The sequence below is a fragment of the Schistocerca gregaria genome, chromosome 5 (assembly GCF_023897955.1).
Source record: "Schistocerca gregaria isolate iqSchGreg1 chromosome 5, iqSchGreg1.2, whole genome shotgun sequence".
In the NCBI taxonomy this organism is placed as follows: domain Eukaryota; kingdom Metazoa; phylum Arthropoda; class Insecta; order Orthoptera; family Acrididae; genus Schistocerca; species Schistocerca gregaria.
The window spans coordinates 531928345-531956184 of record NC_064924.1 but is presented as its reverse complement, the minus strand read 5'-3'; the positions used below and the strand labels follow the sequence as shown (position 1 = coordinate 531956184).

The 27840-nt window shown below is 41.1% G+C and overlaps 1 protein-coding gene across 1 annotated transcript in view; it reads left to right on the top strand.

The window, feature by feature from the left end:
- LOC126273181 (baculoviral IAP repeat-containing protein 6-like) overlaps positions 1-27840 on the top strand; it is a 135664-nt gene that overhangs the window by 89278 nt on the left and 18546 nt on the right. The window contains exons 5-6 of the mRNA XM_049976683.1: positions 16326-16548; positions 24795-25028. Of these exons, the coding sequence (XP_049832640.1) occupies positions 16326-16548; positions 24795-25028 (457 nt within the window). The remainder of the gene's footprint in view (positions 1-16325; positions 16549-24794; positions 25029-27840) is intronic.

Genomic DNA, 27840 nt, shown 5'->3' with positions numbered 1-27840 from the left:
TGTAGGCCAGATGTGGCTTGAATTCAAAGAAATAGCAGCAATTGAGAGATTTATACCAAATAATTTAATAAACGAGAGAATTGATCCTCTTTGGTACACAAAACAGGTCAGAAAACTGTTGCAAAAACATTCCAAATTTAAAAAGGCCCAAAATCTCAAAGATTGGTGACCTTTTACAGAAGCTCAAAATTTGCTTCAATGCAAGGTGTTTACAATAGTTTCCACAACAAAACTTTCTCTAAGCCTGACAGAAAATTCAAAGAGATTCTGGTCGTATATGAAGTATGCTGGTGGCAAGACACATTCAATCCTTTCTGTGCAGTGTAGCAATGGAGGTACTATCGAAGACAGTGCTGCCAAAGCAGAGTTACTAAACACAGCCTTCATTCGAATCAAGAACAGCTGCCAACATGAGTAACATAGAAGTAAATATCCCCGGTGTAGTGAAGCAACTTAAATTTCTTAATAAAAGCAAGTCGTCTTGTCCAGACTGTGTACCAGCTGGGTTCCTTTTAGAGTATGCTGATAGCTTCATACTTACCATATACAACTGTTCACTCAACAAAAGATCCATACCCAAAGACTGGAAAGTTGCACAGGTCACACCAATATTCAAGAAAGATAGGAGTAGTCCACTAAATTACACATTTGGGAGGACAACGGTTCAATCCCGTCTCCAGCTGTCCTGATTTAGGTTTTCCGTGATTTCCCTAAATCGTTTCAGGCAAATGCGGGATGGTTCCTTTGAAAGGGCACGGCCGATTTACTTCCAATCCTTCCCTAACCCGAGCTTGCACTCCGTCTCTAATGACCTCGTTGTTGACGGGACGTTAAACACTAATCACCACCACCACCACCACTAAATTACAGGCCCATATCATTAACGACAATATACAGCAGGATTTTGGAACATATATTGTGTTCAAACATTATGAATTGCCTTGAAGAAGACAGGCTATTGACACACAGTCAATGCACATTAGAAAACATCGTTCCTGTGAAACACAACTAACTCTTTACTCGCATGAAGTGTTGAGTGCTATTGCTAAGGGATTTCAAATTGATTCTGTATTTCTGGATTTCCAGAGCTTTGAGACTCTGCCAAACAAGTGGCTTGTAGTGAAATTGCATGCTTACAGAATATCATCTGTTATGTAACTGTACTGGTGATTTCCTGTTGGAGAGATCACAGTTCGTAGTAATCGATGGAAAATCATAGAGTAAAACAAAAGTGATCGCTGGCATTCCCCAAGGTAATGTTATAGGCCCTTTGCTGTTCCATATCTAGATCAATGATTTGGGAAACAATTTGAGATTGTGTGCAGATGGTGCTGTTGTTTATCAAATAGTAAAGTCACCAGAAGATGGAAACAAATTGCAAAATGAATTGACCCTAAATAATGAAAAGTGTGAGGTCATACACATGAGTGCTAAAAGGAATCTGTTAAACTTTCGTTACATGATAAATCAGTCAAACCGAAAGGCTGTAAATTCAACTAAATTCTTAGGAAATAATGAACAACTAAAATTGGAAGGAACACACGGGAAGACTACGTTTTATTGGCAGGACACTTACAAAATGTAATAGACCTACTAAAGAAATTGCCTGCACTACACTTGTCCATCTTCTTTTAGAATACTGCCGTGTCACTGAAATGACAGGATTTGGGATGGTCATTATTAAAACAAAGTACGGGAAATCAGACCTTATAAGGAAAGATACAGGTGTTCACTCTATCTGCGCGCTTTATGAGATTGAGATTGAAAAAATGAGAATCGTAAAGGTTGTTTGATGAACCCGCTAAGTCCTGCTAAGAACTCGAGAAAATTCTAGTCCTACATAAAATAAAGTGGGTCTAAGGCTTCTAACTAGTTGTTTGTTGACCAATCTGGTGTGGCAGTAGAAAATAGCAAAAGATAAGCTGAAGTTTTAATATGCATTTAAAAAATTATACATAAGACTCATGGATGATGTAATAATACATCCCTGGTGTAGAGAAACAGCTGAAGGAGTTGTAAGCACCACTTCCTGATGGAATGCCAGTTCGCTTATAAAAAGAGTTCTCTACAGCATTGGCCCCATACTTACCTTGCATTTATTACAAACTTATTGCCGAATACGAAGTCCCAAGCATCTGGGAAAAGCACAAGTGACTCCTGTTATGAGTAGGGCAAAAGAACAGACCGCAAAATTACACACAGATATCTTTGACATTGGTTTGCTGCAGAATCCTTGAAAGTATTCTCAGTTCGAATACAGTACATTTTCTTGGGGTTTAAAGCGTCTGCCCACAAATCAGCCAGAGTTTTAGAAATCATTGTTCATGTGGAACACAGCTTTCCCTTTTCTCACACAAAATACGGTGAACTGTGAATAATAGGCAACAAGCAGATTCCGTATTCTGACAGTCTGCAGGTGTTTGCTGATAATGCTGTGGTATATGGGTAGAAGTCATCGCTGAGTGACAGGAAGAGGATACAGTGTGACTTACACAAAATTTCTACTTGGTGTGATGAATGTTAGCTAGCTCTAAATGCAGAAAAATGTATTTTAATGCAGACGAGTGGGAAAAAGAAACCTTGAGGTTCAGATACAGCATTAGTAGTGTGCTGCTTGGCAGTCAGGGCAATTAAATATCGAGGCATAACATTGCAAAGCAGTATGAAATCGAAAGTTTGTGTAAGGACTGTAGTAGGAAAGGCAAATTATCAAAAATCAGTTTATTGGGATAATTTTAGAACTTGTGGCTCATCTATAAAGGAGACCATGTATAGGACACAAGTGACCCATTGTTGGGTACTGTTAGTGTTTGGGATCTGCATCAGAGTGGATTAAAGGAAGACATAAAGCAATTCTGAAGTGGGCCGCTAAATTTGTTGCTGGTGGGTTCAAACAACACACAAGTATTACATAGATACTTCGAAAACTCAAATGGGGATCGCTGGAGGGAAGGTGACGTTTTCGAGGAGCATTCTGAGAAGATTGACTGCAGAACAGTTCTACTGCTGCCAGTGTATGTTTCATGTAAGGACCATGAAGATAAGGTTACAGAGATTGGTGCTCATATGGAGGCATATAGATGGACGTTTTTCCCTCACTTTATTTGTGAGTGGCACAGGAAAGGAAATAATCGGTAGTGGTACAGTGTACCCTCTCCCTTGCAACATACTGTGGCTTGCAGAGTAAAAAAAAGGAGAGTCCCAAAAGATCCTCAGTTTGCTAGCACCATCAATGACACCTGTGAACCTTTGTTGAGCACTGCAAAAAAGTCTGTACAGAGACTTACACACATTCAGCCCCCCAGGGGCTCACGGTCCTTTCGTGGCTACGTGTGTTGCGAGCACAGAGCCCCGAGCTATTGCAGCCTTCCTTCTTTCACGGGCTGCATTCACTTTCCCTTCCCCTCCGCCCTCTCCTCTCCCTGCCTTAGTGTCCTTGTTTATGTTGGTCCCGCTATCCTCCTCGTTATTGGTTTTGTTGAGTAATTACGTCATCCTTTTGGCATTCTCTGGTCCCCCTCTGAGGTTTGACCTCCATTGCCAAATTTCTATTGCGTAGTGTGAGCCATTTGGGGAAGAGCACCTTACCTAGTGTCCCCAGCGTGTGCCCTCCTAATTCCTTCCATATTTTCCTTCATGTCGTTGTCTGATGCTAGGGTATGTAGCTAGCATGGTAGCCAGCCCAGTGTGGTGCGATTGCTATTTACCCTTTTGATTGAGCCCCCTGAAAACACAGGGATAACATTTCTGATACCTGAGCTGTGATCTCTTCATGTAAGCCTAAGAGTGGTTCATTTTCATCCTGGACATCGGAACTCCCAGCAGTGGCCGCTGTGCCAAATGGCCCCTGCTGTGGCACCCATGGGGATCAGAGTAGGTGGTATCAGGGTGGACGCTATGCAAATGAAATGCCTAAGGGTCCAGAATTCTGGCCATTCTTGTACGGCCGTCTCTTTGAATGGAAATGATTCTTTTAGTGTTGCTTCTTCTGCCCCTTCGGCCTTCCCTCCCGTAGCTACCCCCTGGGAGGAGGGTAGACTCGTTGGCTAGGGGCGAAACCTTTACTCCCCCCCTCCCTCCCCCCCCTCCACCTCTCCCCTCTTCCCACCTGGTTTGCACCAGGACTGATGGGGATACTTTCACCAATACCAAACCTTTATTTTTTTGTGGAACACATTGAAGACAAGTTTGATGAAGTGGACTCTCTGAGCAAGAAGTGGTCAGGTTCATTGTTTATCAAAACTGCTTCAGCTGCCCAGTCTGCGGCCCTTTGTACCTGTGACCATCTTGGCACAATCCCTGTGTCCATTACCTCTCACCAGTCTTTGAATATGGTTCAAAGTGTAATTTTACACAGGGATCTCATCCTTCAAACTGATGAGGAACTTAAGGACAGTGGGGTGTTCACTTTGTTCAGCGTGTTCAGAAGGGCACAAAGGACAACCTCATTGATACCGGTGCTTTCATCGTGGCCTTTGAAGGGGATGCTGTCCCTGGAAAGGTCAAGATTATGGTTTATCCACGTGACGTGAAGCCGTACATCCCACCACCTATGAGATGTTTTAAGTGCTTGCATTCTGGACATGTTTTCCCACTGTTCGCAGACCCCTCTCTGTGGTGACTTTGGGTGTCCACTCCATGAGGGGAGTTCCTGTGTCCCCCTCTCCAGTGTGTGTCAGTTGACTTGGCAATCATTCTCCATGTTCGCTGGTAGAGTCCACCTGGACTCTGGGGTCACAGTCTTTATATCCCTCCTGACAGGATTCTTACACCTGCTGCCTTAACTGCCCTTCTTCAGCAACTTTCTCCTCCCTTCCTCCTCGGGGATTTTAATGCTCATCATCCCTGTGGGGCAGTGCATTTCAACCTATTTGGGGTCTTCTCATAGACCAGTTTCCTGCAGACGACGACATGTGCCTTCTTAATGATGGCTCCCCTACCCATTTCAGTGCCAGTCATGGTACTTTTTCTGCTGTTGATCTTTCTCTTTCTTCTCCCTCCCTCCTTCCTTCATTACACTGATCGCCACGTGATGACCTTTGTGATAGTGACCACTTCTCCCATTGATTCTCTAACTCCCTTCCCACTCCCTGATGGACAGGTTACCTCATTGGTCTTTCCAACACGCCGATTGGCCTCTATACTACATAGGTCGTTTTTATTCCTCCTTTGTCGGGTTGTATTGATGATGTCCTATATGACGTGTCTGATGTGATTGTTCGCACTTTCAGCCTTGCTATCCCATCCTCATCTAGACCATTTTGCTGCCGGCAAGTCCCATGGTGGAGTATGGCCATTGCTATTGCCATGTGTGATTGCCGTTAAGCTTTGCAACACGTTAAGAGGCATCCATCTGCTGTCAATCTTATTACCTTTAAACGCCTTCATGCCAAAGCCCATTACTTAAACAAACTGAGCAAATGGGTGTGTTGGGACTGCTTTGTTTCTTCCCTTGGTTCTACTATCCTTCTGTCATGGGTATGGGCTAAACTTTGCTATCTCCAAGGTTGCCATCGGCAGTCTAGTCTGACGGGCCTTGCCCTCCTGGATGGCCTTTGCACGGACCCATTGATTCTCGCAGAACATCTTGCAACCCATTTTGCAACAGCATCAGCATCAACTTCCTATCCGGCTGCTTTCCTTCACCAGAAACATCAGTCCGAAGCTTCTGCCTTATGTTTTACCTCTTGTCAGTCAGATCCTTACAACGAACCTTTTACTGAATGGGAACTTCTTTCCGCACTTCTGCTCATGATAATTTGTAACCAGTTGCATCAAAATCTCGGAGCTCCACAATGACATCTTCGGATGCTTGACTGTATTTGGCTCCAGGGTGACTTCACTTCTCAGTGGAGGGATAGCATCATGGTTCCCATCCTTAAGCCTGGTAAGAATCCCATGTTTGTCGAAAGCTTTCAGGCAGTTAGTCTGACAAATGTTGTTTGCAAGTTACTTGAATGGATGGTAGCCCCTCAGCTCAGTTGTGTCCTCGAATCTCAGGATCTATTGCCCCCTTACCAGTGTGGCTTCCAAAAGGGACAGTGTCCGATTGCTCATTTACTGCCCTTGGAATCCGCAGTTCGGTGGGCTTTTTCCCAGCACCGTCATTTGGTTGCAGTATTTTTCGACCTTCGCAAGGCCTATGACACAGCTTGGTACCATCATATCTTTCTTCTTCAATGCTATAGATGGACTTGTGGCCTCTCTCGGTCCTTTGGTCATACCTGCTCTGTTTGTGAATGATTACTGCATTTGGGTTAGTTCCTCGTAGATGGCCTCTGCAGAGCGGCAGCTCCAGGGTCAGGGGGCTGTACGGTGTGCCTCTGCTTTGACCCTCTCACACGGGTTTCAATTCTCTTTTTTAAACTCACGGTTGGTCCACTTCTGTCGCTGTACTACAGTCTACCCCGATCCAGAGCTCTACCTCGATCCACAACAATTACCTGTGGTCCCACTGTTTCGTTTCCTGGATCTTCTTTTCTTCAACAAACTCGCTTGGCTGCCTCATATCAGCCAATTCTGAAGACAGGATATTTCCGTAAACTCGGTGTCCTTCGCTTCCTTGCCCACTCCTCTAGGGCTGTGGATCAGTCCACTTTTCTTCGCCTTTATCGGCCTTTAGTGCTGTCTCTCTTGGACTATGGTTGTCAAGTTTATGGTTCAGCTGCTCCTTCCCCACTGCTCCTCCTGGATCCAGTCCACCATTGTGATATCCTTTTGGCCACCAGTGCCTTCCCTACTAGCCCTGTTGATAGTCACCAGGTTGAAGCTGGGATCCCCCCCCCTCTTTCTGTTCAGCAGTCCCAGCTTCTAGTTTCTTATGCAATCACTGTCCATTCCTCTCCCACCTATCCTTCCTATTCTATCCTATTTCCGCCGTCCTCGGGCAGGTTTACCGGTTGGGTTCCACCTTGTGTATCTTTGCCGTGATTTTCAGCTTCCTTATTTGTCCTGTTTTGCATGGTGACACTTGTCTTGTGGCGTTCTTCCTTCCGCCTCTCCTCAAAAGGGCTCGACCACCCTGTGTCATCTCTGCATCGACCATACCAGGCTGACCCATGATTTTCTTTTGCATAAGGAGCCACTCCCACTTTGTGGTTGTGGAGCCTTCCAGTCAGTAGCCCACATTTTGGTGGAATGGCCCCTTCTCTTGGCTCTGTGTTTTAAGTACAGATTTCCCCACACTTCACCTTTAATATTGGCAGACGATTCTACATCTACATTTATACTCCGCAAGGCACCCAACAGTGTGTGGCGGAGGGCACTTTGTGCCACTGTCATTACCTCCCTTTTCTGTTCCAGTCGTGTATGGTTCGCAGGAAGAACGACTGTCTGAAAGCCTTCGTGCGCGCTCGAATCTCTCTAATTTTACATTCGTGATCTCCACGGGAGGTATAAATAGGGGGAAGCAATATATTCTATACCTCATCCAGAAATGCACCCTCTCAAAACCTGGAGAGCGAGCTATACCGCGATGCAGAGCATCTCTCGTGCAGTGTGTGCCACATGAGTTTGCCAAACATCTCCGTAATGCTATCATGGTTACCAAATAACCCTGTGACAAAACGCGCCGCTCTTCTTTGGATCTTCTCTATCTCCTCCGTCAACCCGATCTGGTACGGCTCCCACACTGATGGAGCAATACTCATGTATAGGCCGAATAAGTGTTTTGTAAGCCGCCACCTTTGTTGATGGACTACATTTTCTAAGGAATCTCCCAATGAATCTCAACCTGGTACCCGCCTTACCAACAATTAATTGTATATGGTCATTCCACTTCAAATCGTTCCGCACGCATACTCCCAGATATTTTACAGAAGTAACTGCTACCAGTGTTTGTTCCGCTATCATGTAATCATACAATAAAGGATCCTTCTTTCTATGTATTCACAATACATTACATTTGTCTATATTAAGGGTCAGTTGCCACTCCCTGCACCAAGTGCCTATCCGCTGCAGATCTTCCTGCATTTTGCTACAATTTTCTAATGCTGCAACTTCTCTGTATACTACAGCATCATCCGAGAAAAGCCGCATGGAACTTCAGACACTATCTACTAGGTCATTTATATATATTGTGAAAAGCAATGGTCCCATAACACTCCCCTGTGGCACGCCAGAGGTTACTTTAACGTCTGTAGATGTCTCTCCATTGATAACAACATGCTGTGTTCTGTTTGCTAAAAATTCTTCAATCCAGCCACACAGCTGGTTTGATTTTCCGTAGGCACTTACTTTATCAGGCGACAGTGCAGAACTGTATCGAACGCCTTCCGGAAGTCAAGGAAAATAGCATCTACCTGGGAGCCTGTATCTATATTTTCTGGGTCTCATGAACAGATAAAGTGAGTTGGGTCTCACACTATAGCTGTTTCCAGAATCCATGTTGATTCCTACAGAGTAGATTCTGGGTTTCCAAAAACGACATGATACGCGAGCAAAAAACATGTTCTAAAATTCTATAACAGATCGACGTCAGAGATATAGGTCTGTAGCCTTGCGCATCTGCTCGATGACCCTTCTTGAAGACTGGGATTACCTGTGCTCTTTTCTAATGATTTGGAACCGTAATGATGGTGGGCAGAATTGTGGTGAAATATGGCAGGAGTGTGTCGTCATTAACACACCTTTTCCCACACGAGTCAACACCTTGATAGTTGGAGGGAGGTTTTAGGCACCTTAGAGCCTAAATCAAAGTTCTACGTTGCAATGGGAGGCAGTGAAGGGGTTTTGAAAACGTTGCCCTTTAATTATGTTGCACATTGTATTTAAGATGGGTTGTCAAAGGTGCAACAGCAGCTTGCAGCAGTGACAAACCCAACCTGTGGCAAAATGGGCTGCCTGTTCACTCAGGTGTATGGTGATGGGACAAAATTTCGTCTGCAGTTGTCGCTGTTTCCCAAGCCTTGGTCCAGGTGCAGCTGCGACACCAGCAGAAAAGGGATGGAGAGAACAGTGGTCAAATTGAATCTGACCTAGAACTATACAGATACAAGAAGAAAATGACGTAGTAATATTATCGTGTCTCCTCCATTTGATGATGATCATGATCATGACGATGATGAACAAGATTAATAGCATTTTTGCTGTACATGACACTGAAGGTTATTATAACATTTTGATAAGAAGGCACCCTGTAAATGACGACCAGAAATTCGGATCGTATTTTAGATTAGTTGCTGCATATTTTGCCCTTACAGAACAAAAGTGCAACTTGTTCAAGGAACACACATTTGAGCAGAAAAACTCTGTGACGTTAATTTTCTTCTTGCTTATAATCGATCAGCAGTCAAAATTCATTGAACTGTTGCCAGTTGGGAGTTATCGCAGAATGAAACTGATTCTGCCACCGAATTTAATGGAAAGTAATTTCGTTTGTCGACAAAATGTGTAGTTAATATTCGTATGATTTCTATGCTGTAATAAACAGCAGTAAAAATTTCATAGATGTAGGAGTAAGAAGAACAGGATTTTTTTAGTGATAGTATTTGTATGATTTCTGTGCTGTAACAAAAAAGCAGTAAAAATTTCATAGCTGTAGTAGTACCAGTTTTCAAGAAAGGAAACATTTTAATCAGAAAAACAGGAATTTTTACCTGTGTTCACAAAATAACATTCCATTATTAGAGCTACAGTTTAACTGAAAACCCTTAAGATGTCTAATATCATGTAAAACAGAACTGAAATGCTATTACTTTAGGGACACGTGGATTTAACAAAATTTAGGCCTGTCCTTAAATTTCCCACAAACACTTTTAACAGCCACATTTATTTTTCCTGGAGGAAAGAACTAGAAACTACTGACAGAGGAAAGTAGTATGTTCAAAATCAAGAAATTTACTTGGGGTCTTCTGTGTTGAACTGTGCTCAGGAAAACCTAGTGATCATACAGAACCCATATCCTTGGCTTCATTGAGGCATTTGATCCTGTTCAAAGTATTCTTTTATCTTCTATGTATATGACACAAGCCCCTAATGTTTCTCGATATGTTCCTGAAAATGTCACTTAAATGACTTGAAATGTTGACTTATTAAAAATAAGTGTACTAGTATAATTATCTTTTCTCAGATTTCTAGCAACACAAGAATTTTTCCCATCTCAAGTATTGTCCTTCCAGCTCACTGCAGAATACATGAGCAGAATTGTAGATGATTTACCTACAAACTTTCTTCTATTATTTCCAGTTTCAGGAAGAGAGAAACATTTGGAACAAGCAAAGGAATTTTTGACCAAATGGCAGTTTCCCAGTTGTGGTGATGCTAGAACAAAGAGCCCTTGTACCTGCTGTGCTTTAAATATAAAGATGCTGATGCCGAGAGACTGACAGAGTATTACTTTCTGTGAGTGTCTCATAGTTTACTTTGTGTAGATATCATGCGACAACACTAGGTAGAACACAACACAAGGTATAACGTCATAGTTGCACAGCGTCTGTTGTAGTCCTGGTCACTGGTGCAGTGCCACGATAGCGTTCACACCAGCCGCACATCGCAGTCCAAAACTCAAACTGCCAATGCGTGAGCAGGCAGTCCCTTTCGTCACGGGGTTTTCTGCCAGTACCGCAAGCACTTTGTGAAACACACATTTAGTGTGGATGTTCTGACAAATGATGTTGCATCCCTATAAATTGCGAAAAAAAATCTACTTATACTCTGTTTGGTAAACATATGCTGTGACTCACAAGAATTCTTTTAAACTCGGTATGGTTATTGTTTTCATGCTGTGTCTTGTCCTTTTTCATACAGTAGACCTGTTTAAGAAAAATTCTCGTTTCAATGGAAATTGTGAACAAAGAACATTATTTATAGTTTCAAATAAAAGTCTCTTGAGTGCCACATATCTTTGAATTTGTAATATACACGGTTTATCAAAAATAATCATCCGATTTGATACATCTATATCTCTGAAACTAATAAACACATATAATGAACTTTGTTTTCTGATGAACAGAAAACTCCAAAGCCGCCAGTGCACACCCCACACCTACCTTTTCATAGGATTTTTCCCAAATGTGTTGAGTTATACCTTCCACAGCTGCTATCACACGATGTCTCAGTTCATTCATTGTTCAGGGTGTATACGATCTGGGAGACCCGGGATAATCTGCGAGTTTTTCATTGTTTTCAGTTAATTTTTTGCAATTTTGACTAGTAAGAACAGATACTCTAACAAAAGATATTACTGTATCGCACTACCGCAGGATAATATTGCAGCAATAAAACATGAACTAGAGAAAAAAAAGAAAAGAAAATAAAATTGCAAAGGAAATGCACCTTAAGCAACAAAACAGTGCTCTTACAAGTGGCTGCCAACAGCAAAATGTGTCGAAGGATTTAAGGAGACTATGCAGTGCTTCTTAACAACAAATTGCCTCCGCTGTGTGTGTCACAACTGTTTACATTTAGATTCGTTTTAGCAGTTGTGCATGCACATCCCAAAAACCACACTGAAAAGCTTAATATCAGGTCGAGGCCTACTTAATTGCGAATCTGGACCTGCGGCATCGCCTGCAGCTGCGCAAACACGGTGACGCTTGTTATCTGGCACTTTGGCAACTACTGAAATGAACATGTTTCTAACATGTCGCGGGAAAATATTGCAGATGGTCGTTTGACATGCATTACTTTCATAATAAATTTCCTTTTACGGAAGTTGGACTATGTGCGAGAATGTACGGTGAATTTCTTAAATCAGTGTGTTTGACTCATTTTAAATCAATTCTATGGTGATTAGCCATTTAGAGGAATTTTGAGCCCAGAGGATCAGACTTTTATATTATTATGAGCAAATCGATGTAGTACTATGGGAAATCCTCTCTCCTCTCTCTGCTAACTAATTTATTTGTGGAAAACTTCGAGGACAAGTCACTGGACTAGGCTAAAAAATTTTGCTGGCACATTTTTGTGATATCCTAAGGTGTAACATGCGCAAAAGTATCAACATTATATATGAAAGCTTGGCTTCTCTTTCCAGTATGTGAAAGCTTTGTTTTCCTAATAGCAGCACTATGTATATTGAATTAAAACATTAACTTTTCCGGCTTGTGTATTTGCACTACTTAACAGTGATGTTGCTATTGGCTGAGTACATCACGTTCCCTTTGGTCTGAATATCCGCTGTCATCGACTGGTGAGATCATGAGACATGAGCTTATAAAAGCATACAGCAATCTCAATTTCAGTGGTTCGGAAAGTAACATGCAGTGTGTGGTGGAATTCAAATCTATTCTTTCATAATATGAAAATGTGCAGTGTATATGTTGCTGCCCATCAAAGATCTTTCCAAAACATGTTTTTTCCCTGAGTTTTGTTTTTCTAAAGTGCCAGGAAGTTCTACGCCCGTGTATAAAAACGTAACCATTCAAGGGATTGATAAGTTTTACAATTCCGACGGAAAATCTAATGTCATTTAACATGGATAAATGTGTGTTCGCCCAGGAGAAACTGTATTTTTAACTGGGAGATCTGGGGAAATCTGGGAATTTTTCCTTGTCGTGTATACACCCTGTTGTTGGTAACAAAGGCACATAAACAGTCTTTTATAAACACAACAAGAAATAATCACATATAGTCAGATCCAGTGACCTTGGATGCCAGTAATGTAAGGCTGAATCATGTGGTCCAGTGCGACCGACCCAGCGTTCAGTAATCTTTTGATTTAAAAATCCCTGCTCTTTCAGATGCCAGTGTGGCGGTGCCCCATCCTGTTGGTAAATGAAGTCATACGACTCAGTTTCCAACTGTGGGAAAAGAAAGTACAAACAAAATTCTGTGGACTCCGTGCGAAACAATGGCAGAGGCGTTTGATGTTTGTGTCACTCAGGGACGGTCAAGTGATTTGCCTTTATTCAAACAATCTGTTTCTTGGATTTTTATATGCCATTGTGTAATGCTCCGTGCTGTAGGGGATCCACACCATACCTAGTACAGAAGTCATGCTGAATAATTATTACAGAGCGCGCTGCACAAAAAGTAGAACACAAAACTGTTTGTTGACCTAACACCATTTTTACTAGAACTGAAGTGGGTGCACACTGCTACTACCTAGTGGAAACCATGTAAAATTAGTGTTTGCACCTTCCAACAGTACATTGTTCACGCACATATCTCAAATAATGTAATAGTAATCATTTTTTTAAATCCAGTGATTCTTTTTTATACACCCCGTACTGTTGTGTATTCATTAAAACTTGGTTTGCTCAGTGCGATAAAATATGGATTAACACCATACACGTACACAATGGAATTCAGGTATTCGCTAGTTCTAACTGCCTTATGTCTATGACTTTCAAATAGCTTTTTATCAGCTGATTTAGGCAACTAAACAGTCAACTGGCATTTTGATTTATTATCTATAGCGATTATGTGGCCGCTACATATTTGACTGATGTTTCCGTGCTTCACATACGTAACAATGCATGGTAATATCTCATACACACATTCTAAGACATGCAGTTCCAAGGCGCCTTTGTATAATTTGAAAATGCAATGGTTTTATGTTTACATCTGTCAGTAATAATGGAGTTGTTCCCTCCCTCCCTCCGGATTATTTAATACAACATTTTTATCACTATTGAATGTCACAGAATTCCAAATCCCCCTGTCAGTTACTTCCAAATGAGAGCCCAGCAGAGTGAATGGCTGCGGTGTGTGATACCTGGGATAGTAACCTTCGTAGCAGTATAATGTATTTCAAAAAGTGAATCCCACCACAGGGGACCTCTCATGGCAAGTGTTCAGAAATATTTTCTGCCAGTATTTGTATGGAGTGTAGCCTTGTGTTAAGTGGAATTTGGACTACAAACGTTACAGAAAATTTAAAATGTAGTAGAAAGTATTGACTCAAATTAAGTAAAAAATAAATTTAAGCCACACTTCCTGTAAAAGAAGAGATTGGTTGATAGGACATACCCTCAAGCATCAAAGCATAGTCATTTGGTAATGGAGGGTAATGCAGGCTACAGAAATTGTAGGAGGAGATACAGATATGAGTGCAAATGGATGGAGGTTTCAGTAGTTATTCAAACATGAAGAGACCCTGGGGATAGACTAGCATGGAGTGCTACATCAAACCAGTCTTTGGAGTGGTAGTATAGGAAGATTCACAAACTTCCTCATCTATACTGTGCAAACCACAGTAAACTGCATGGCAGAAGGCACGTCCCATTATACGAATTATTAGGGTTTATTCCCATTCCATTCAAGTATAGGGCACAGAATGAATGATTGTTTGAATGCCACTGTGTGTGCTGTAGTTATTCTAATCTTATCCTCAAGATGCCATGCGAATGATATAATGTGTTGTAGAATATTCTTGGATCAAATAAACCTTTGACCATTTGTGATCCCTTATCTGTATATGTTCAGTGTCACCTGTTTGTCCTATTTGGTACGGTTCCAACATACTTAAGCAATATTCTAGAGCTGGTGCAAGAGTGATTTGTGAGCAGACTCCTTTGTAGACTGGTTGCACTTCACCAGTATTCTACCAATACACGAAGTCGACCACCTGCTTTACCCAGGTGGCAGACTTCGTAGTGGGTAGTCGAAACCATAACAGAGAATATAATTCAGTTGCTCCATTCGCGGGTGGAACTGAGACACGTGAGAATGCTCCTCTGTGGTCAGACAACAGGACTTCAGATGACGGTGGGTGACTGGAAAGATAAGGCCCCTCACATATGCAATGAGGAGCAGTCCCTCTTGAAACATACTTTAGTCTCAATGAGCCCTTTACAGAGTGTAATTACCATCACAACCTTGTACAAAAACCGATTTCTGTGCTTTATCTTTGCAGTCTGCCATTGCCTCTGAGGTTCCACCGTCCAGTTACAGAGCAGCATTCCCCTTGTGGCTCAGTATCACCCAGGACTGGAGTAACTAAATTATGTTCTCTGATAAGGCTTCAACTATTTTCCATCATGTCCTGAAATGAGTAACACCCTACCCACTATCCTTCCCACCCCTCCCGCAGCAGCATTATGCCACGCACCAAACATGCACAATATCCTTATCCTTTCCTACACAACCCCTGCTCCCACCCCCTTGCCTCATAGCTCATATCTCATATCCCTGTAATAGACCTAGATGCAAGACCTGTCCTATACGTCCTCTCGCCACCACCTACTGTAATCCAGTTATAAACATAACCATCCCATCAAAGGTGGGGCTACCTGTGAAACCAGTCATGTGATCTACAAGCTAAGCTGCAAACATTGTGCCGTGTTTTATGTGGGCATGTCAGCCAACAAGCTGTGTGTCTGCATGAGTGGCCACCGACAAACTGTGGCCAAGAGATGACGACGACGACTGCACTGTCACTGAGTATGACGTAACTGCTTCGCAGCCTGTGCCACCTGGATCCTCCCCACCAAAACCAGTGTTACTGAATTTCGCAGGAGGGAGCTCTCCCTGCAACATATCCTATGCTCCTGGAATCCTACATCCTGGAACTTTGTTAGTCTCTGTCCTTATCTGTCTAGCCGCTAGCCAGCACTACACAGCCATCTACTCCACCAACGCACCCCGTCTCTTTACTTCTCTCATTTTTCGAACCCCTCACCCCCCCCCCCCCCCCCCCCTCTCTTTCCCAATCCCTCCATTTAATCTTGTGACTGCACCTAGCTGCCGGATCCTCTCCCCAACTCATCCTTTGTGTGCTCCGACAAGCAGAACTTCACTGTCCCTCACCCCGACCCTGCTATCCCTCTCCCTCCCAACCAGTCACCTCTTTACTCCCACCCAGTTGCCTCTCCTATCAAGTGCTGCTGTTTGTAGTCTCACTTCAGCTGCAAGAGACTGTCTGTGTGTGTGTGTGTGTGTGTGTGTGTGTGTGTGTGTGTGTGTGTGTGTGTGTGTGTTTTCAACAAAGGCCTTGTTGGCTGAATACTCATTTTGTGACAGTCTTTTTGTTGTGCTTATCTGTGACTTAGCATCTCTGCTATTTACTGAGTAGCAACTATCCTTTTCATATTATTTTTAAATTCCATCCTGGATTTTCTATTGTATGAGAAAGCAAATGTAATACCTAAGAGTTGAATGATGTCATTTGAAGTCTGTGTTAGGAATTGTATGGTTACTTATAAGATTTGTACATTTATTTGTAAGATTGTTTTTGTTCTGTTATGTTGTCCTCACAATTTCATCCTCATCACTGGCACGCGAGTCGCCCAGTGTGGCGCCGACTAAAATACTTCGCACTCAGCAGCCAAACTTCCCCGTATGGGGTCTCCCGGCTGGCTATGCCATATGATCATTTCATTTCATATTTTTGTTATGTATTTATAAAAAAGGACATATCGATAACTTTCTTTGCAATTTTTCAGTCCGGAGGGTACTCCTTACAGTGGTGGCTGCTTTATATTTGACATATTCCTGCCTATGCAGTATCCTCATGTTCCACCAATGGTGAAGTTATGTACCACAGGGGGTGGCACTGTACGCTTCAATCCAAATCTTTATGCTTGTGGTCGTGTGTGTTTATCACTGCTTGGCACTTGGCATGGCTTACAAGGAGAAGCATGGCTTCCAACATCAACATTGCTTCAGGTTTGTTGTTTCATTATTAATATAAGACTTTATTATTTCTTTCATATACTTAAAAACCTGAGCAACTACTATATTTTGATGAGATTTCTTTTTGTGAGAAAGATTTGTTTCTCTCCTCCCACCTCCCATTTCTCTTTCACTCCTCTTTCTCCCTCCCGTCCTCCTTCCTTATCATCAATTTTTGTAAGTTTTAGTTTAAATTTATGCATATCAAGGATAGAACAATTCGTTAACAATAAAAATTGTGCTGTCCATAATTTACTTAAAACTCTCATTTGTAGCAAGCAGTGTTCACTCCCTTGTCTGGGCATGGGATTTAGGTTTTCCGTCGTTTCCATAATTAGCTGAAAGCTGTGTTATCTGAACTGGTCACAGGTATTTTTCTGTCACGTACTCGTGACTGTTGAATTAGTACATTTTGACTCAGTGAATGTCATTTAACTCTGAGATAAGCCTATTGCAGGTGTAATTCTTGAAATTAATGTAGGTTGAATCAGTATTTTGGAAATCATTCTCCCCATCTTTTAGATCATGGAGTGATGCCCACTGAGAATGGAGTGGCCTCGGTGGCAGCTTGTGCCGACAGCATTCATAGCATGTCCAAGAAGTTGCAGTGAGGACATGAACAAAGCCACTCCATGGGCTGTGGACTTCAGTCAGGGTAGCTCTATATGTTGACAGAAACAGGATGTTAGATGCAACATTGGACATAATTTCTTTGTGGCGCATGGTCTTCAGAGTGCAGACAGTGATCCACACAACTGATGGAGGCCAGGTAAAAGTGCATGGTAAAAAGGTGTTGCATCCTGTTTCTGACACAGAATTACTTGAAATCATTGGTGGTGAACACTGCCACATTATTTGAAACCAAAGTGTATGAGGCACCTCAAAGGACAAATATTTTTTTTTCTAAGGCCATGTTAATAGTGGCAGAAGTGACCTTGGACAAGCAGAGCACAACAGGGAAGTGAGAAAAGGAATTGGTGAAGACAACCACATGGATCCCAAAAACTGGCCATTGGAATCTAGGTGGATGTGCTCCAATAGCCCCACAGTGTTGAGCCATGGAGAGAACCACTAGGATGCACAACATTATGGACCAAACATTCGCAGAGACACTCGATCATGTCAGACGTGTTGAGCCAGAACACATCTTTATGCACGAAATTTTCCGTGTGGGATATGCTTCGGTTGGCGGCGTACTGGTTGCACAGCACTTGCACCCATAGAGAGAGGGCAATCAGTATGTGACAGTGCTTCTCGTCCTAGATGCCCAACAGAATCTTGTGGTTTAGGGATAGTGGATTTCACCTTGGCCATTAGTGGTGAAAATCAGGGCCAGGGGATGTCTGGGCTCTGTGTTGCACAAAATGAATGAGGCAGCAGAACATCAGGTCCTTGGGGTGGGGGTGATGGCTGTATCATTGCATACATCAGCTCAAAAGTTGAAATAGCTGATTGAAGATTAGAATAAAATGAGGAGCACACCAGTTCATATTGCTCAAAAGCTGCGTCAAATCCCTTAGGTAATCAGGGCACAGCAGCTGTGTTAATGTATAATGTGATAGTTCATAGAATAGTGGAAAGCAGACAACTACAGTGCCCACTCCTGGAGGCAATGGGCAATCTGGTCTGGTAAGGCGTATTTAGGGCTAAAGGTGGTAATAAACAGTCACTGGTCTTTGACAGGATGAAATTTTTGTCCAGGAAATAACAACTTAAATATCCAGAGTTTCTCCACGGAATAATGGCATCCATGCTGGCCCTCATTATGCTCGCTAGCAGGTGAAGTAGTGTAGGCTACGCACTAGATGGCTGTATTGTACATGCTCTACATATGTGTGAGCTGATCAGCCACCCTTGACCACATATGCTACATCTCAGCTGCAAGGACTGCCCATGTGTCAACCATTTGCCCACCCCAGCCATGTTGTGCCCAGGCCTGCCAAACTGTTCCAGGGAGGGCATGTGAGGTGAAACAGCAGAGCGTAGGTGACAGCAAGGGCATCTCATTCTATTGAGGGTAGCATTCCAGGGAGGTGGATGGAGTCTTACAAGCATATGCAATGCAGTGCTCTGTGCAACTGGGGAATTTGTGGGACAGGACCTCACTTATATCATGGGAGGACACAATAGTTGTTACCACCGACTGTAGACCATAAGTGTATGTTGTCAAGCACAGTATCCCATTAAGGCAATCATTCAAAGCTTGGAAGTTCATTTGACAGTGAGGTGGCCATTCAAAATATGTCTTGACATCATAGCTGTTTCGGTGAACAAGAGATTTCAGCTCAGTTTGCAGTATAATGGTTGTAATAACTAATCTCATCCTGAGACACTAGTAGATCGTTTAAATTCATGGGTGGCTGCATGTTGATAACCACTTCATAATCTTTCATTGATTTTGAGTCCATCGGTTGAGAGTTTGTACCCCAAATATGTCAAGGATGTGAAGCTGATTCTCTGGATTCACCCCTATTGCCATTATAAGGAGACCTCAGCTGTGAACAATGTTAAGAGACAGGTTGGCTGTTTTGAGAAAATGCACAGTGAAGTTTCAATGAAATTTCATAAAAAAGATTTTACATTACACACAGTAAATTTTTTTAAATTCAGATAAATCATTGTTTTCAAATACATCTGCAGTAATAACAGATTTTTAAAATGGTAAATTCTATCCTAAATTTTATTGTTAAAAATTTGTCACGTGTTACTTAACATTGTTTACTTGCAAATAAACAAAACATTACTGCAGAATTTCTCAAACGCAAATTTGAAAGAAATTTATTGCTTTTATATTAAGATTGTAATACTTAATTATTCCAAAAATTGTTAATGGCAGTCTCAAATCATGATTCAGTGCAATATAAAATTAAATTAAAGAAGAATATTACTACAGCACATAAACAGTTACCCTGTAACATAACTTCGTGTAAACTGTGGTAAGGGACACAATGTAATATTGTTCAATTGCTTAAATAAATATTAACATTTGTCTGATTAGCAGCAACTTCTCAAGTGCACTTACATATAGGAATTATCTTCAGATCTTTATCTGAGTCGACTATTCACATCATCCACAGATTTGTACAAATCATATCTGAAACAACTTATCTATCATGAACTGTGCACATGTTACTACTTCTAGCAGCCATGGTTTTGGCACTTACCATAATAAGTTACCAGTAGTGAGATTCTGATGTTGAAGATAGAGATTCTATCTCTGTTTATCATGCAATTGTTAACTAATATCTGCAACATGGTTGCTGACACTTCACACAAGTGGACAGCAGGAAGAGATTCTTCTGTTTGTGTATTTCATCATCTCTATATGGTATAGTCCGTTGTAACTTAATTCAATTTTCATACTCACGGAATGTTCTCCCAAAACTTTAACTATGTTAGATGTTATCAGCTTTGCAAATCCAATGAACTTGGGCTGTCAGTGTACATCATATCCTTGTGGCAGACGAAGGTGGAAGATCTGCGAAATCCAACCACCTGGCACCTCAAAATCCAGCCCTGTCAGTCTTGTCCTGCCCCATAAGAGTCTGGGCCACATATGAAAACAGCCACATCATATATCAACACTCTTTTAAATATTGCACCGGAGTTTGTGTTGGTATGACTACCAACCAGTTGTCCACAAGGATGAATGGCCACCTCCAAACTGTTGTCAAGAAGAAAGCTGTTCATCTGGTGACGCAACATGCAGCTGAGAACAGCATGCTCAGTTCTCATGAGTGCTTCATAACCTGAGCCATCTGGATCCTTCCCTCCACTTCCCTAAACCACACAGATGGGAATTATCCTCACAACAAACACATCCTTCACTGTAATCATCATGGCCTCAGTCTCCGGTAACCTATGGTCCCTGCCCCTTGCACCCAACACTTTCACTTTCTTCCATCTTATCACCTCACACAGTTCACGTTTGCACGTCACATTAAAGCAACTGCCCAGCTGCTAGAATGGTGCCAGCTCATATACCTGCCCAGGGTCCCACCAGGATCTAAAGTAACACAATGTAACTTGAATCAGCAAAGAGATAAAATTAGTGGAACACCATTGTCATGAGAAGGAACAGGTTAATGGGCTGTATGCTCAGAAATCAGTATGAAATGATAAAATGACAGAAGTAGAATTCTATCGAAAAGGAAGAAACAAGATATCGGAGTTGCTAAGGTATCCAAAATAAATTACCTTTCCATTGGATGGAGTAGAACAGAGGAAAATTTTAGCAGAATACAATGATTAAAATATGTAAAATAGAGCCGCTATTGAGAGTGTATAAGTAAGAAAGTGGTACTAACACAGTCAAATCAAAATCAAATTTTTATCATCCCATAACAAACCCCATATTATCAAAGTTGTGACATAAGTGTTTCGTCAATTTTAAAACTGTACGTGAACTAATAAACTTTATCTAAGGTCACAGTACTTACATTGCTTTTTTACTTTATTTGGTTACAGTTTTTTTGAAAAAAAAAAGTAATCTGTGATTATAATACACATGGTGTTATCTTCTTAGATAGAAGTTAAATTACATAGTCATCATTCAAGAAATCGTCTCTATAACAAATAATTTTCAAATGTTTTTCCAGGTCTCCTTCAGTGTTTCTTGCATTTGGGTCACTTTTCCCCTTGCAAATTTTATTTACGAACTTCATGCCCATATAGTGCAATAGTGCAGAGATTTTTCATATAGTTTTAGTCTGTGGGTAGGTAACAGTAGATGTAACTTGCCCCGTGTCTAGTTTTGTTTTTGTGCAAGAAGCATTTGCCCTGAAAAAGTCTCTCTCTCTCTCTCTCTCTCTCTCTCTCTCTCTCTCTCTCTCTCTCTCTCTCTCTCTCTCTCTCTCTCTCGTGTGTGTGTGTGTGTGTGTGTGTGTGTGTGTGTGTGTGTGTGTGTGTGTGCGTGTGTTTACGCGTTTACTTTTTTATAGTGTAAATGTTTTGACCAGATAAGTTTTTTTTCTCAGAATTCCAGAAGATTATGCTATAATTAACAGCTGTGAATGCATAGTATATAGTTCCTTTTACAGCTAAGTCAGTTATACAGTATGACATTCATTAGATACACCAAACTGTTCAGTCAACTCAGAATGCTGTATGCATGATAACTCCTTGACATATTTGTATTTACTAGTACACAAGGAATTTGACACAGCTTCCGGTGTCCAATTTTTGTGTCCGTTTAGCTTATTTCACTTCTGCATTGTGCTGATTGTTATGTGGTGAAAGGAACAGTTCCTGTTTTTGCAAAGTTCAATTTCAAGTTGTTATTTCTAACACAACTAAGAGATTTTCCTTGAAAACCATAGCTAGTAAGATTTTAAAGTAGTAGGTCATGATTTACAGTACTAAAGACTTTGATAAGGTCACAAAAGATGGACAATACACAGATTCTATATCGAGACAACTGCAAACATTCGTGACCAAGTAATTTATTGTGTGGGTTGTACTGCAGTCTTTCTTGAAGCCATACTGGTTGTTTTACCCAATGTTGTGGAAAGAAAATTATTATTCAGTCTGGTCATCTACAGATATTTCAAATGTTTTCGAAAAAAGTTTAAATGGTGAGATAGACCTTTTTGTCTTGTTTGCCATTTTTTGGTTGAACTTAAGCATATTTTAAGCCATCTGGAAAACATTCTGCTTCAAAAGACTAATTGATTACAAGAGAGAATGGATGTGCAGTGCTGCAACAGATCTTTTTATATTCTATTGGTATAATCATCCCAACCTACTGAGTTCAAACTTTTTCAGGGACACTATAATTTTAATAATGTCAGAGCTTGAAACAGAGGAAAGCTTAAAACCTAAACAATTTCTCTCTGCCTTACTAGGATTTGTACTTGATGGTGAGCAGTCGCCAATTTAATTAAAACAAATCATTGGAGGATTCACATATGACACTAGGATCCTGTAACAGCTCTACCATTCATCATTATTTCAGAGGGTCAATTTCTCTCCGTTTCTCTACCAACTTCACTTCCTACAACAAACCAAACAGCTTTGTGTATGTTTTTATCATTTAAAACGAATGTATTGTTTGCAGTATGCCTTGCTAATTTAACTACTTAGGTAAATTTTTTTATGTGCTTACATGTTTTAAGTAATTTAGGATTTCGATTAACTTTTGCCTCCATATGCAATTTCCTCCTCTTAATGCTGGACACTGTAATTCGTTTTGTATCCAATGATCTAGTTTCATGTGTGGCGTTCCATTCTGCTACATAAGGGAAACATTCATTAAATATACTTAAGAATTCAGATGAGAATTTATTGTAGTTGTCATTGTTTGAAGTGTGTTGCTGACTGATCACATGATGAACCTTATTTTTTTAAATAAATAACTCCATATACTTGTGGCTGAAATTGCTGCATTTTTACTGTGCTGCCTGAATTTAATTCTGATTGTGATAGTAGTGAAAGATAGAAAGATGAATCAAGTAAGTCATAAAACATTGCTTTATTTACATGAACATAAAGGAACTGCATTTTTACCCTTTATTGCTGTAAATCTGGATCTCATTTCAGCCACCGTATTGCTCAGTGGCTACTTTCTTCACAGAAATATCTCTGACCTTTTTTTGTCCCCCACATCCCACATGTATCTTTCACATCTGTAAGTCATAAGTAGCCTTTCCTGCCAGCCACTCCTGTAGACTACTGTATAATTTGGCTCCCTGATTTGTTAAGTGTTTTTGGCTAGCTGGAGCATCATAACCAGATATTGTCATAACTTCAGTTTCAGTATGTGTGTCTGCTTCTTAAAGGTATGATTAAGAAAAACATAGACTTGTATTGCAAGCAATTTTGTATTGTTCTGTAGTCAAGTTCTTGTATGTGAAGAAAGGAGGGTGTTAATGTTCAATATAAAGGTACACTATGTGATCAAAAGCATCTGGACACCCCCAAAAATGTAAGTTTTTCATATTAGGTGCATTGTGCTGTTAACTACTACCGGGTTCTCCATATCAGCGACCTCGGTAGTCATTGGACATTGTGAGAGAGCAGAACAGGGCGCTCGGCGGAACTCATGGGCTTTGAACATGGTCAGGTGATTGTGTTTCACTTGTCATACGCCTGTACACAAAATTTCCAAGCTTCTAAACATCCCTAGATCCAGTGTTTCCAATGTGATAAGGAAGTGGAAATGTGAAGGGACACGTATAGCACAAAAGTGTACAGGTCGACCTTGTCTCTTGAGACAGAGACCGCCAACAGTTGAAGAGGTCATAATGTGTAATAGGCAGACATCTATCCAGACCATCACACGGGAATTCCAAAGTCCATCCGGATCCACTGCAAGTACTATGACAGTTAGCCATGATGTGGGAAAACTTGGATTTCATAGTCAAGCGGCTGCTCATAAGCCACACACCACGCCGATAAATGTCAAACAACGCCTCGCTTGGTGTAAGAAGCATAAACATTGGACGACTGAGCAGTGGAAAAACGTGTGGAGTGACGAGTCACAGTACCCAATGTGGTATCCGAAGGCAGTGTGTGGGTATGGCTAATGCCTGGTGAACATCATCTGCCAGCGTGTGCAGTGCCAACAGTAAAATTTGGAGGTGATGGTGTAATGGTCTGTGTGTGTTCATGGAAGGGGCTTGCACCCCTTGTGTTGTTCAGCATGGCACTATCACAACACAGACCTACATCAATGTTTTAAGCATCTTCTTGCCTCCCGCTGTTGAAGAGCAATTTGGGGATGGCGATCGCATCTTTCAACATGGTCGAGCACCTGTTCATAATGCACAGCCTGTCGTGGAGTGGTTACATAACATCCCTGCAATGGACTGGTCTGCACAGTCCTGACCTGAATCCTATAGAACACCTTTGGGATGTTTTGGAACGCCAACTTCATGCCAGGCCTTACCAACAGACATCGATACCACTCCTTAGTGCAGCACTCTGTGAAGTATGGGCTGCCATTCCCCAAAACTTCCAGCACTTGATTGGATGTATGCCTGCGAGAGTGGAAACTGTAATTATGGCTAAGGGTGGGCCAACACTGTATTGATTTCCAATGTTACCGCTGAAGGGCACCACAAACTTGTAAGTCATTTTCAGACAGGTGTCCAGATACTTTTGATCACATTGTGTAAGTTGACAAATCGGGAAGTAACAATGATGTTATCTGTGTACCACTTTCTATGCTTCTTTATATGGCTATGGTGTCTTTCATACATTTTGTGGGTAAAAATATGATTTAAATTATTTTGTTGTTGCAGGTGTTAGTTTCTATCCAAAGTCTTATCCTTGTCCCAGAACCATTTTTCAATGAACCTGGATTTGAAAGTATGATAAACACACCTAAAGGTAAAACTGAGAGTGCAAATTATAATTATGGTTTAATGGTCAACACAATCAAGTATGCAATGCTGGAACAGATAAGACATCCTGCACACGGTTTTGAAGAGGTGATACGCAGGCACTTCATTCTAAAAAAGAACAGGATATTGAAGGTATGACTTAAAATTATTTTTATAGTAAAGCCTTAGGTAATCTAGAGAGAGGGGTGGGGAGAAATTACTTGATGAATTTGCTGGTTTCCAAGATTATTGGCATTCCATGACAGTCCTCATTGGTAGTCCCATTGTTATAAAGACTTTTTTCTTAACAAGCTGTAAGCATTTTTGCAGTCTCTAGCTATAAATTGGCAACGTTTGTAAATGGCGTTGTACTGTCATTATCCACCTCCCCCAGTAAAATGCTTCATATTCTTGGAGACTTGAATCAGTTTTCATCATAATAGGAGTGCTTGTGTGTGTTTGTATTCATTTATCCATCCAGATAAAGTGACAGAACTGTGACAAATGCAGAGCACACTCAACAAATGCCATAAGGCAATATTTTTTACAGTTTCTATGCCTTTATTAGTGTTGCATAATATATGTCAGTAATTTGATGTTGCATAATTGCTGAGGTGCAAAAACCATGTCTAATAAACCTAGTCTTTCAAAAGTATGTTTACATACTCCACTTCCATCATCGGCAATTTTTTACAGTTTTACACCAATAAAAAAATAGTTAAAATTTTAAGCTTCAAATCTACTGGATTCAGTTTAGAGGTATTATGTAACTGACACTACAAAACATGAACCCTTGTCACCAGGTGACTTAGCCAGTAACAGATGGAAACCTTAGCTGAATGTACTGCATTCTTTCAATTATCATAAAATGTGGCAAGACAATCAGATGCAAGAATCGTGTCCTAATAACCTGATTTTTCAAAGTGTGTTCACTATCTTTAAAATAGCATGAAAAATACCTCATTCTCATTATAGCTTATGCTGAAGAATTGAATGGCTGTTGAGACAAAACCAGTGTTAGCAAGCAACCTCTCGGAAACCAACCACGACTGTTGCATTAGTTTTTCAGACTTTTAAGGCTTCTTCTAAGTTACATTTTCTTAACTACTCATGGTGGTGAAACTGAATTGACTTATTTGTTTAAAGCTTCCACTAGTTTGGCTGAGGTACTGGTGGATACTCGCATGAAACATATTGTGTGTGTCCATGTGACTCGTGCTCCTAATGAAATTTCATAAAATTCAAATGGTGAAATTAGTAGTGAAGCAAGGGTAAAATTTCAAAATATGTTCTTCTTTCTAAAGGAAACCAGGAAATAAGTTTAAATAAAGTTTCACCCTTTTATATTTAACACACTCTGGAACTCATTTTTATATCGCGTAATGTTGTAAAAGCACATTTTAATAGATCAATTCCAGTGGAAACATCACCTCCCCACCAAGCATCAGCTCTCCTAAATGCATTGTCAAAAAGCCATGCAAGACTAAAAAAAAAAATTAGTTTAGAGTAATGAAATCTCAAGAATGTCTAGTTAACATACGTAAGTGATTAACATTGTGAGGTCACAGACTACTGTAATAGCCCTTTGAAATGCTGGTACCTTAATAACAAGTGGAACTGCCAGATTGTTGAATGCAGACAGACATGCATGCATTGTGTTGTAAAAGTGCTGGATGTCAGTGGGATGGAGTTCTTGCCTGCTGCACTACGTCAATACAGACACAATTAATACTGTTTGTGGATGACTCTGGAATCATCATCCAACGTCCCATTTGTGCTAGATTTGAGACAGATCAGGTGGTGGAGCATGCCAAGACAATATATCAACATTCTGTAGAGCATGTTGGGTCACATTAAGCATCATTGTATTGAAAAAACACCCTCTGGAATACTGTTCGTGATTGGCAGCATAACAGTTAGGTTCACCAGATTGACACACAAATTTGCAGTCAAGGTCTGTGGGATAGCCATGAGTGTGTTCCTGTTGCGACCCTAAACTGGCCTCATTTTAATCAACACACGGCTGTCACTGGCCCTGAGGCAGAACCAGCTTTCATCAGAAAAGAACACAGGCCTCCACCCTGACCTCCAGTGAGCTCACACTTGACACAACTGAAGTTACATATGTTGGTGGTTCAGGGCCAGTGGAATACACACTACAAGGCATCTGGTTCCTGCAGCCATACCCTGAACACGATAGTCTTCCCACATGGCTGTCCAGAGCCCGGTCTTCTCGCGGACGTATGTTCCCGTGATCACCGCTGCCGGCAGTCCCATACAGTGGCTACAGTCCTGCCAAATCTTTCTGCAGTATTGCAGAAGAAACATCCAGTTTCTCGTAGCGACATTACTCGACCTCTTTCAAACTCGGTGAGGTGTTGATAATGGTGCCTTTGTCGCCTTACAGGCGCTCTTGACTAACATCAACTCACCACGTCCAATCTGAAAGGTAACTTAACACTCACGACCATTGCAGTGTATATTTCAATCAAACCTGATTTCCATGCTCACAGTGGCACTACTAGCACTACTCGTTTGCAGCTGGTACATAATTAGAATAGACATCATCTTTCATATGTAGAAATGTGCCTACCAACTTGAATGTGTCACTCAACTCCTCCTTGGTGTTGCAGTTGTCCATTTTTTCCCTCTCTTGTGAGTGTATTGAGAGATTCTCACATTGGAGATTATGTCACATTAATGAAATTAAACAATGCTATAAATTTCAGCAGTCAGTGCTGTTCTGCAGTGACATAATGTGCTTTTTTCAGTTCAACAAAATGTATAGGGTAATTAACATGCTTGCTTAGTGGAAAAGTGATGAAAAGTGTTACTGATGAGATGCAGGAGTTCTGTTTCTATTTTGTTGAGTTGGCCCTCACCGCTTGAATTTATTAACGCTACCTTCATGAAATAAAAACACTATACAGGAACAAAGAGTAGTCAAACAAATTTATAATGAAAA